Source organism: Thermobia domestica, chromosome 11 (assembly GCF_964235325.1).
Source record: "Thermobia domestica chromosome 11, izTheDome1.hap1.1, whole genome shotgun sequence".
In the NCBI taxonomy this organism is placed as follows: domain Eukaryota; kingdom Metazoa; phylum Arthropoda; class Insecta; order Zygentoma; family Lepismatidae; genus Thermobia; species Thermobia domestica.
The window spans coordinates 183,359,007-183,371,428 of record NC_137464.1 but is presented as its reverse complement, the minus strand read 5'-3'; the positions used below and the strand labels follow the sequence as shown (position 1 = coordinate 183,371,428).

General features: G+C 33.5%; 2 protein-coding genes across 3 annotated transcripts in view; one reads left to right on the top strand and one right to left on the bottom strand.

The window, feature by feature from the left end:
- Positions 1 to 12,422, top strand: part of LOC145664605 (uncharacterized) — an 84,671-nt gene that overhangs the window by 31,985 nt on the left and 40,264 nt on the right. The window lies entirely within an intron of this gene.
- LOC145663715 (uncharacterized protein F54H12.2-like) lies at positions 1,813 to 3,550 on the bottom strand. The gene is made up of 2 exons (XM_081729800.1): positions 2,703 to 3,550; positions 1,813 to 2,034 (listed from the first exon to the last, which is right to left on the bottom strand). The coding sequence occupies exon 1, from the start codon at positions 3,485 to 3,487 to the stop codon at positions 2,705 to 2,707; it is 783 nt and encodes a 260-aa protein (XP_081585926.1). The 5' UTR covers positions 3,488 to 3,550; the 3' UTR covers positions 1,813 to 2,034; positions 2,703 to 2,704.

Sequence of the window (12,422 nt, the reverse complement as noted above, 5' to 3'; positions counted from 1 at the left end):
CCTGTGTGACATTTGAAGGAGGTGAAAAAGTGATTTTACCTGGACGTTGTACTGAAAAATTGGAAGCAGATAATGGTGCATTATTAACGTATTTACAAAGTGGGAATGTCTGTTTAATATATAAAGGAATGAAGATTAATGTATCTGGACGTAACATGCACGATCTTGAATTTACTGAACTGGTTTACTCATCGTAAGTGTATGGTGACATGTACAAACAAGATGAAACATGAATTTTCCTCTTCGCCCCTCCTCTTCATGCATGCGCAGTCATCTGTATGCATAGTGTCGTTATTCTGTACTGACCAGCGACTGGAGTAACATGTCTTTGAGTGCTTGTGCATCAACTATGGATACCAAGAAAGAGTACTTGTTAAATGTTGAATATGGACTTAATTCAATGAAAACCAAATTAATTTGTATCGGACTGGATAGTGATACATTTGAACCAGTGATTCGTGTTGGCAAAGGACTTGTGTTTGGAGTGGAGTTAAATTTGGCAGAGTGGGAGAAACTTGTACATTTAACCCCATTTGTTACGGACTATTTAAATTCTCAAGTGGAAATTACATTTATAAAATCTCTTGGTCGAAAAAACGAACTGGTGGTGCGAAAATTAATGGGTGAAAAATTAGTGATGTTAGAGAAGAAAGGAACACTTCATGCTCCTCGAAACACTGTGTACTTAACTTCAAGTGATTGGCTTTATTTCTTGGAAATATTACCGTGTATTGAACATGCTGTGAAAAACAGTAAAGTTTGTAGTGTTGTGCTACGTGAATATTTTGACTTGTGTACAGATACTATTCGTAATCATGTACAATCGCAGTGTCTTACATGCAGAGGACTTGCCGGAATCCATACCTGTGTAGATGAACAGAGTATTATTAATGGTATGAATATTAGTTTTCCAAGTGTCTCTCTTGATAAGAACAGTGATGTGAACATTGATGGTGAACGATTAAAATTGGAAATGAAAGTATTTTGCAAACAAAAACTCATAGATTCAATTATGGCTGATTTATTTGATAGTGTATCGACACAGCCATGGTGGGGGGAAACCGAAACTCAACCTTCGGAGGGTATCAATGAAGTGAACGACTCTTCATAAAGAAGGAAAAATTGATTTGTTTTTTCATGTATACTAAACAACGTAATATCAAATGTAATAAAAATATATATAGTGGAAAGTGAAATGTTTTATTTGTGTGTGTTTTGTGTTTGTTTCATACACCTGAATATGATAGGATTTTAAATTTTTTATAAGAAAAAAATCCTAACATATTTTTTTCCTCGTATATTATAAGTGATACGTATAATAATAATAATAATAATAATCATAATGAATTCAAATTCTTGAAATGAATGTTAAAATAAAAATTAGTATTTGAAATTATTATTATTATACAACTTTGTCTTAAGTATGATAGGACTTTTTTTTTAATTTTTAAAAAAAGGAACTCAAATAATTAATATTAAAATTTTAAAAACAAAAGTCCTATCATAATAATAATAATAATATTGAATTCACATACTTGATTTAATTTACGAAAGAATAACTGATTAAGTATTTGAATTCATTATTATTATTATGTAGTTATATGATTACATCATTGAATTAAAAAATCAGTTTTAGAATCTATTTTATTAAATCACTATGGAATTCTTTAATTCAATGACTTAAAAATATGTTTTATGATATGTGTATTTAATTACATAACTGATCATAAAACATATTTATTTATTAGGAAACGGAGAAAATAAGAAATAAAACATTTGTTTTCAAAGAGAAAAATAATACAAAGTGTTTATTGTTGATGAAACTATTTACACAATTAAAACGACGGTAAGTATAGTACATTTTAAAAGAACGTTAGATTTTGTTTCCACTGTCCATGTGTTGATAACATCACATCTGCCATATAATGTTCACTGATGATACTACTGCTGTTGATGTTGGTGATGAAACGTAGATAGTGGTCAATCTGTACATTGAAGATGTTGTCCATACACACGATGACGATCTTTTACTCTCTGAAATGAAAAAAATTGAAAAACAAACTTAAAATTTATTTTATCTATAATCATGAACAAATACAAACACATTATAATAAAGAAGAAGAAGAAGAAGAAGAAATGGCTACCTGCAATAATATGAAAAGAAAGTAATCAAAACAAACGAAGAAGAAGAATGAAGACATGATTACCTGTAAAAGTAAATACAGCAAACGACGATCATTTTTTTCTGGAGTTGATGAGAAAGTGTAATGAAATTCATTTAAGGACTTTCCTTTAGCTTTGAAGCATAGGAAAAGATATGAATAATGTCCACATAGGGATGATTTCACACTTTGAATTTGTTTATTATTAAATGTATAAGAAGTGGAATTTCTACGTAGAAATTGAATATGATGCATTACATATGGAGGAAATCCAAATGTATCGAAGTAGTGGGCACGGCCATCAGTATGAATATATACGGAAATCCAGTGTGTGCCAAGTTTGTTCGAGGGATCTGTATTTATGATGATAGCTGCAGGTAGTGGAACATGTGCTGGTAATTCATTGGCTGCATATACGCCAACGAAATGATTGTGAAATAAAGAATTTGTTTGCAAAGCATTTAATAAATCTAGTGTAGAGGACATCATGTATAAAAATGCAGACATGTACATATATGATATGATATTTAAATAACGTACCTTTAAAAATCCATGATGATGTTCCTCTGATGATCCACTTCTAAGAGAGATTGGAATTCTCCATACACAATGCAGGAGATAGGTGCTGGTAGAGGCTTCGTAAAATGAACTTCCAGACGAACACACCCATGACGTATAAGATTCCAATGCTGCACAGCGCTGGCTTCTCCATCTTGAGTAATGTCGAAAACAAAGATCGTGTATCCTTGAGGAAAGTCAAGGCGAGGAATATTGTTGCCATGATTGGAAAAGTGAATGCCTGATCCACAGAATAAGGTATGGTATGAGGAAACATAGAGGTTGTTTTCGAAAATTGGTTGTAATGGTTTTGAAGGTACAGGTTTTCCATCAATGTATAGAGAGAAGAAATTGATGTCAAAATGCTTGAAATGAAATGGATTTGAAGTTATTGTTCCTGTATAGGCATCGTTTTGTGTAAACGCCACAATCACTCGAGTTGGTAATACTCCCATAAATAAATTATCAATTGTTTTTGATTGAAGATCCTTTGGAATGACGAATGACTTCATTTGCACTCTTGTGAGAGGATATTTGGCTGTTGTTGATTGTAGAAGCTTGTTATGTGCTAGTTTTATTGTAGGACTAACATTAATCTTTTTAATATGTAAAGCAGCGTCTAAAATGTTCACTTTAGCTTCAACAGACGCATCACTAGCGATGAGACAAAAGTTTGGCTTTGCAGGAATTAACTTGAGCCGTAATTCTACTCCTTGGATTAAAAATTTATCTTGATTAAAAATATCACAATGAAGATGTCCAAGCATGTCGAATTTTGCACTTTTTTTTGTTAATTCATAACGTTGTTGAAATCCTTTATTACCACTAGATGTTGCATCCATATGTCCAGCAGTATCTTGAAACCAGAATGCACATTGAAGATGAGTATTTTTAGCAGAATCATCATAATTTAACAGTTTTTCAATGTATGATCGATATGGATGATTATGAGATGGAAATGAAATCAGTTTGTTATTTAAATACACTTCCACTTCACTGAACATAGAATTTAAAAAGTCATTAATAGGAGCCACAGCTTTATCACTTTCACCAAATGCTGATCCATCAGGCTTAACGATTTGAGCTTCGATGTAAAGAAGAGTATGTGGTAGATCTATGTATTCATCACTTGTTCCTGGGATGACAAACTCTATAGGAGCATTATCAGCTAGTGAACTGATTGGTTTGTATGTAACAACATGATTATCCAATATACTGGTTTGCGTTGGTTTTGTAGAAAAAATATCTAGTTCACTTTTTACACACTCACAGGATTGATGATGTAAGAAAGCCATAATGGTGATGATTTAATCAAAGATATCGTGTGATAACTTCCTCTTCTTATAAGACTGATTTTTCTTTGTTTTCTGTGTACGTTTCCTCTTGCCCTTCTTCTTCTTCTTGCGCTTGATGATGTGTAATGATGAAGGGTTAAAGATGGAATGATGTGTAATTCTTCTTTTCCTTCGTTGATATCCAGATCCTAGCATAGATTTCAGTTTATTTTTTGCTTTGTCTTGCAAGACGGATCTCGCTTCACCCATTCGTTGATGAAAGGATTCGTTAATAGGTTGATTGTCGATGATGACATCAGTAATAACGTTTGCTCCAGATTTTAATAATTCCTTTCCTACTGTTTTAGCTCCTTGTTTTACTAGTGGCATGACAGAACGAAATAAACCTCCAAGGAAACTTCCAATACCATGTCCAACTTGATAAGGGGAACCAACATAAACGTTACCAGTTCCAGAAAGAGCTTGTTTTTGATAATATTGTAAATATGGATTATTCATATTTGTCGATGTTGACGCACTGGTCGAAAATGTAGTTTAACGCATACAGTTCCGAAAGTGAATGCCAGTGGAGAGCCTGTACTATCTCTTATATCTATTTTGATGTGTTCAAAATGCATCTTCTCTATAGGCACATAATGTGGAGGATTAAAAATTTCTATAACACTACTTCCAAATGTATGATTCACAGGATTCATATTTATGATACGTAATAATGGTGCTACTGTATCTCCAACAAATACAGATTGAATTATATCACAATACACATACATTGTAGATGGAAGTCCTAAACGTAAATTTGGAATGCTTTGGCCTTGTTGCATATCCTTTAAATCAACGCTTGGATCAAACCCCAACATCGCACTAACACTTGGTGATAATGCAACGTCTACATCTATGTCTTTATGAAGACGTCGTATAAAACAGGTATTACTCTCACGAGTATAAGAAATATGTAAATTTGTGAATCTGTTGTACGTATTTATTATCTTTATCAATTCTGATATGTCAGTGTAATAACGTACAGGAATAGTTATAAATTTCCATTCATCACTTTTTTGCAGGTTTGTAAAAAATTTTATTATTTTCGTCATTAATATTTAATATTGAATGAGGATAATGAATTTCAACAATAGCCACTTCCCACTTTTCATGGAATTCCATTCTTTGATGAAGTTTCGTAGTGTATGATGTTAAGGTGTTGTCAGGAAAATATTCCATAGAACTATTACTGGGAAGCGTAACGTAAAAATCTCCATCAGGTTCCATTGTACTTCTCGATCTTCTTTACGGATGATGCAGGTATCCAGGAATCGAAAGAAGAAGGATATCCTTTCCAATGAACAAGATATTCTTTTCTGCTGCCTTTTCTTCTTGTACGTATGATTTTATCTATGTAAAATGTCTTTGATAACGTCACAGGTTGTAATTCCTCTCTGTAAAATAATCCATCCAGTGGTTCCTTGTTTAAATCTTCAATTTCATAAACAGGTGGATCTCTTGGTATTATCTTCTTCACTTTAAATATTTCCCAAGTCCAATTTTGCATATATCCTTTATCAAATGTACGTTTAGTTTTACTAATTCGTACTGTATCACCAATCTTAAGATGTTTTAAGAAATTTGGATTCTTCTTCTTCTTCTTTATTTTATTATCATATTGATTATGCCATACTTGTAATAGGTTATTTTGAGAAACATTTGCAGGTGACATCTTTATGCTTGAATGATAACCTTCATTGTATGATTTCACAAGAAGAGGTAATACATTTAAATAATTATACGTTTGATACTTTGTAAAATACTTCCACATTTTTTCTTTTAAAGTTCTGTTAAAACGTTCTACAATACTAGCTTTTATATCAGGATTTTTAGTTGTAATATGTTTTATTTTGTTGTGCACTAAGTACTTCTGTATTGTTTTATTAGTAAACTCACTTCCTTTATCTGTTCGAAATGTAATTGGTTTTCTGTCTTTGAACACAATTTGCAATGCTTTTAAGACATCATTTGTACTTTTAGATTTTAATGGCACAGCCCATGCATATCGACTGAACACATCTATCACTGTCAGAATATAACGATATCCATCATTAAATTTATGAAGAGATTGAAGATCATTAATATCACTTTCCCACTCATCATCAATGTTATTCACTACATAGAAATCTCTTTTAAAACGACGACGTACAGGTTTGTGTAACGTATATGTTGTTTGTTGCAGTAACCATCTTCTTATACAATGTATAGGAATTTTCTTCTTTGTAGCTATCCACAATTTTTTAACAGTTGAAAACGAGGCAGGATGTGAAGGGTTGTAGTAAATCTTGCTTAACTGTTTGTTTACGGTTTCCACCTTGACCATACTGGACGTTTACAGGCACGTTTCCTTTTCCTTATAGGAGATATTACTTTTTCCTTTTCTTCTTCTTCTTCTTCTTCTTCTTCGTCGTCTTCTGCAAACGATTTCAGAGGTATTTTTTCCCTTGACGATGATGCTGTTGGTGATGCTTTAGTTCGTCGTAAAATATATGACAAACGTTTTGGATTTCCAATAAGTTCTTGAGGTGTGTTATTATAAGATAAATAATTACAAAATTTTTCCCATCCCGGTGGATTTCTGTGTTTCCGGGGTCGCGACACATCAGAAATTAAATCTACAATGTGAGATCCTTCTAGTTTATCACCTCTGATGTAAACAGTTCCTTTATTATCCCACGTGATATTATCATCATGTTTCATTCTATGTAGTAGTAATTCAGCTCTTTTACGAAACATTTTGGGTATAGATAATAATATTTCTTCTTCTACTTCAGGCTTCTCTGATTTAGTTGACGTAATTGAAAGTGTCACAGGTTCTTCTTGTTTTCGTATTAAATGTAAATATTTTTGAAGAATATTGTTATACTGATTCCACTTTTCTTCATCACTAAGCGATGATAACTGTAAAATCTCTTGCATTTCTTGATCCAAATTAGATTCACGTTTCTCCAGGGCTGATGATGATGATGATGTTGGTGTTTGTATACGATTCAGAACTTCAGGTGGAACTAAAATCATCTTCTTTGCGTGTTCCATTGTACTAACGGAATAGTAAACTTGATAATGCACCAGTTAAAATAGGAGCTAATAATGCCGGTAGGAATCCACCCTGCTGCTGTACTAATAAATGCTTCTTCTTCTTTTGGATGGAGTTTCCTTTCTTCACAAGATATCGAAGCGTCTTCTTGTATCGCTTTAATCTTGCTTTCTGTGTCTTTGTAAGAGGTACATTCCCTTTTAATACATTATAACAACATTCACAAATACTTCGAATCACTGAAGAGTCTGCATTGGCCAGTATAGCTTTACGTAATTTAGGATTTGCTTTGCTCAGCGTACGAAGAAGATCTCCGTGTTTTACTCTTGGAGACATATTGTCAGAATGAAGAAACACAGTTTAAAACAAACATTATAAACACATCTTCTTCTTCTATTTCGATGGAACATAAACGTAATGATAAATATCATCAGGAAAGATATTTGTTTGAAAACGAAGTTCATCTGGCGTATCCTGTTTTAAATCAATGAAGAAATACCCATATGGTAACTTTGTTGCGTCGTTGAAACTTTCTTGAAGAAATTTTGGATTCTCAGGAGTTAATTGATAACTCAAATGTTTAATTTGTGATTTATCTCTTGGATTTTTAAATAATACGAGATAAGAACAATTTAAGCTCATATCTCTGCTTCCTTTTCCCTGATGAAATATGTTTTGTGTAATAAATAGTACACTAAGATTTCTATGATGAGAACCCTTTGTAAAGAAATCAACTATATTGCGGTTCACTTCACACATTTGATCATCAATAATAATAAGATGTGGTCCAGTTTCAGGTAAAAAGTCTTTTGTTCGAGGTAATCCTTCAATAAATTGTACTTTTGTCGAAATTTCTCTGTATGCATTTTGCCATTCTGCATAGTACCAATAAATATGACGAAACGATGTATTAACCACACGTGGTAAATTGGACAGGAAACGTATTACAAAGGAAGTTTTTCCACATCCACTTGGTCCGGCAACAATACATGAAAAGGGATGTTTCCACGACGTGTCCATGTTAAAGAATATGATCATTCTTTCTTCATACGTATATTTATAAAGGCCTTATTACATTTCTCTTCTTCTTTTGTTGGAAGTAGTGTAGCCATATGGAAGAGTATCATATGAATTTGGTATTCTACGTCGTTTAATATAATTTATCTTATAAATTTTTGTTTCGGGCATGCTGACGATAGTATGGTCTTTCCTGCGGCAAATTTTTTTCTCATTGGTAATTTTTACTTCCGTGGGACGAGATTCTTCCTCTTCTTCTGCATCCTCTTCATTATCTACTATCATTTTCTTCATTACATCAAAATTTAGGTGTTTTGAAGATTCATAGTTTAATGAAAAGCCTCGTATCTTGCATACTTGAAACTCCTTCTTCGTGCTGGGATCAAAAATACGTAAGCTGTAATTCTTCGGGCCCGCCGATACATATTCTGAAATATAGGCTTCTTTACCATATTCGAGGACTTCATTTGTTAAATCGCCTAAAAAGTCACCAGTTGGAATTGTACTTTCACCAGGTTTTTGCGTATAAATGACGGAATCAGTATCAAAATATAATACTCTTTCTTGTAGCTGATCTAAATATTTGTACAATTCTAATCTTGCTTGTGCTGTTGTGTATGCGGCTATGACAACATTTACTGTTGGTAGTGAAACAGGAACGTCATCGGTGTATTGCCAATATACATATAACATGTCATCATTTACTGGGAATATTTGATGAACATCTATATCATGAGATGTTAATTTTTCATATAATTCCTTGGGTTCATTAATAATGCTGACATGACCCATGTTCTCACGTTGACCAAATTTTCCCCAAAATGAATTTAGCATTAATTTAGCTAAACTTCTAAGTGCTGGATTATGTTTAATTTTGTTCTCATCTAGACGTATTCCTTCCTTTTCATAAAATTGCTGAATGTACTTCTTCTTTAATTCATCTGTTTCACACCATGCTGGCCATCCACTTGCTTCTGTTTTTGCTTTCAGGAAGGTGTTTATGTATTCTGCAAATAAGCCACCACTTTTTGTTTTTTCATCATATTGAACAACGTCATATGCCCATATTTCATGAATATCTATTATTTTGTATCCTTTTTCTAATGCCTTTCTTACTTCATCTGCTACCCATGTTCCATGTAGCACTCGGTCTTCATCGTTGTGATTACAAGGTGCTTGGTTTAATTCATCACAACATGTACGGCAGAGTGGAAACATCAATCTATCATTTGATTTATAAGGGAGTACAGGATGAAACAGTTGTTTTGGAGGCAAAATACTGAGCTTAACTAATCCTTCTACTTCTTCAATGGTGGGAATATTTGAATCTCCAGGCAGATAGATAGTAGGATGACGAATTGGAAACTTCTTAGTCTTAGAGATAAATGGGTACAAGGAAATAACATCTTTGTAATTTATGGTCTCTCCTTCAGATTCTTGTGCTTTATGATACAAACGTATGGCATTCACACGTCCTCCATAAAAAGCGTCACGAGGTTTTAATGGTGTTTTCTTTGTATACGGATGGTTACTAGCATACTTCTTCATCTCTTCATTTCCTGCCAATTGTTTTTTAAATTCACAACCCCATATTTCATGCACTTCACAGCCAAAATCTTTTAATTTTTGGATTTTCTTCTTTGTTGCTTCATATCGAAATTCCATGGTATCTGTAGCATTGTTATAGATGGGTTTATCTCTGTCGTTAGGGTAGCAGTAGATACAACCCTGTGTGAAATCGCCTTCATACTCCCAGACGTGTATTTTTCCTGTATTGGGATCTGTCCATACACCATCTACTTTCATTGATGCTATTCGTTTTTCCTTACTACGTGCAGCATTGGTAATTTGGATGTTTCTGGTTTTTTCTTCCCAAGCTATCCATTGTACTGCTTCAACTGATTGTACATCTCTCCATCGATATCCGTTCTTTGGTATGATACCAATTGTATTTTCCTTTAAGAAATTTCTACGATATACCAAATTACATGCACTGGCAATTGTAATACATTCAAGTAAGGGATTGACATTAGTTTCAGATTCAAATGTATTCATAAATGAAATACAGGCTTGACGTAATACCTCGACATCCTGTACACAATACTTGATGAGTTCTTCTTTCATTTTAAAGGTGTCGTTTTGATGTTCGGTATACCATTGGAGAAACTTGCGTCTTTCGTCTACTTTCATAGTATCTGCTCCATAATATTTAATGTCTGGAAGCGGCCCTTCATAGGTTTGGTTCTCACGTCGATTAAAGAAGTGTGGGAAATATCCTTTGCACGATTGAAGCCCAAATGCACCACTTAATTTACTTAAGGGCATAGGAAGAAAGCTTAGTGAATCGATGAAGGTTACGTTTCCTATTTTAAGAGAGAGAATTTTTGCTCCATTCATGATTACTTCTGGAGTCCAATTCATCTTCTCAACCATGGTCTTAATGATGAAATGTGCGTCATATCCCTTTGAGTTATGGGCAACACAGATTACTGATTTAATGTTTGGTCGACGTTGTTGAAGATGTTTTAGAAAATCTTCTATTACATTTTCTCCGTCAAAAATATTTTCTCGCTTTCCACAAATGACACAATCATTCTTGATGTTGTTATCTTCATAACATTGGTAACATACATGTTGACTAACCAAGACATTAGGTATGTGTTCATATATGTTTGCGTCCTCATCTTCTATTTTCGTATCTTGTGTGCATTCAATATCATAAAACAGAATCATAGCTTTCTTCTCCATGATGATTTTTTCATTGGCTTTTTTCGATTTTCTTCTTTCATTCACTTTCATGTAACATTCATGATTAGGTGGTACTATATCATAGCAAATGTTGCAATAAGTTTCTCCACATACGTGAGAACGTTTTTCTTTCACTACATAAATTTTCAAACACTGGGCACAACATTTCACACTTGAACATAAAGGCTTTCCATTTTGATACGGCGCTGACTTGTGATAGTCATAGCATGACTGACCATAAAATTCTCGATTACAATCATTGCAAGTAATATGGGTTTCTTTAAAATCACATGGTGGCTTCTGATGACAACGAAAACATACAGCTGCACATTGTTTCAAATGATCATGTTTATTTTGATATTTCTTATGACAGCTTTCGCAATAAAAATTACAGCTAAAACATGCTGTCAAGCTTTCAATGACGTTGTAATGGTTATCTACAAAGAGTAAGTTTAAAGGTGTTCTTTCATTATCACTTGGTGGTGCTTCAAACATGACATCACTTCCTGAAAAGCCCCTATACACTGTGATTTTATAATCCTTTAAATATTCCTGAAATTTACGAATTTCAGGAATTCCACCACCATGACTAAGATCTACATCGGCAGCTTCACACAGTTCTTCTGCTTCTTTTTCTATGATATATTTACTTTGATTTTTTACATATCTATTGTATTCAGTTTGATTTCTTGCCTTGTATTTTTTCAGTCCCATGGCAACGACGATTGCATGTGCTAAACATCTTGTGCCTTTATTTTTAATTGTGATAATACCACGTTTTGCCTTTACATATTCTTCAGTATTCATAACATGTTGTTTCAAAGGACCTTGTCCTCTCGGCATACGTACATGATGAAAATTCACGATGCAATCTTCATTTATAAGAAAAGCCGCATTACTTTGCAGTACTTTCTCATAGCTTGTCCATAGAACTTCTGCTGAGAGATTTCTTGCTTCTCTGAATGACAACCAAAAAGGGCGGTGTCCTTCTCTCTCATTTGTAATTGTTATTCCTACGTAATCATGCTGGTCCACATTACGTAGTAAATAATCTATTAGTGCCCGTAGACTTGCTTCAATTGCCGTAAAAGGGTTTTCATCTGCACGCACGGGGGCTAGACGGAATCGTAGCATTCTACCCTCCATATTGTATCTTCTGTATTGTCTTCTTCGTTCTTCTATTATATGAAATCTATTGTGTCCATCATTACGGTTGTTATTTCCGAATCCTACTTGTATATTTGAATTTCGTTGTGCTTGAAATACGGCTAGCAATTCGTCCATTCTTTTTTCTATGTCGTCTAAATCGACTTCCATTTCTTCGTGTTCTGCACTAGTCTCTGCTAATATTTCCATAATTGAGGGATATATTACTTCTTCTTCTTCTTCTTTTCTGGGATCGGGAAACAAATTGTTAATCCAATTTTCTAGTTCATTCGTGTAAAACTTATCATCTTCTTCTTCTATCTTCATCTCTTCCTTATTGTAATCCTCTCCTATTATTTGGGAAAACGTGAGATTTAGCAGCTCTTCTTCTTCATTTCTCCTTTCTTCGACGTCTTCTTC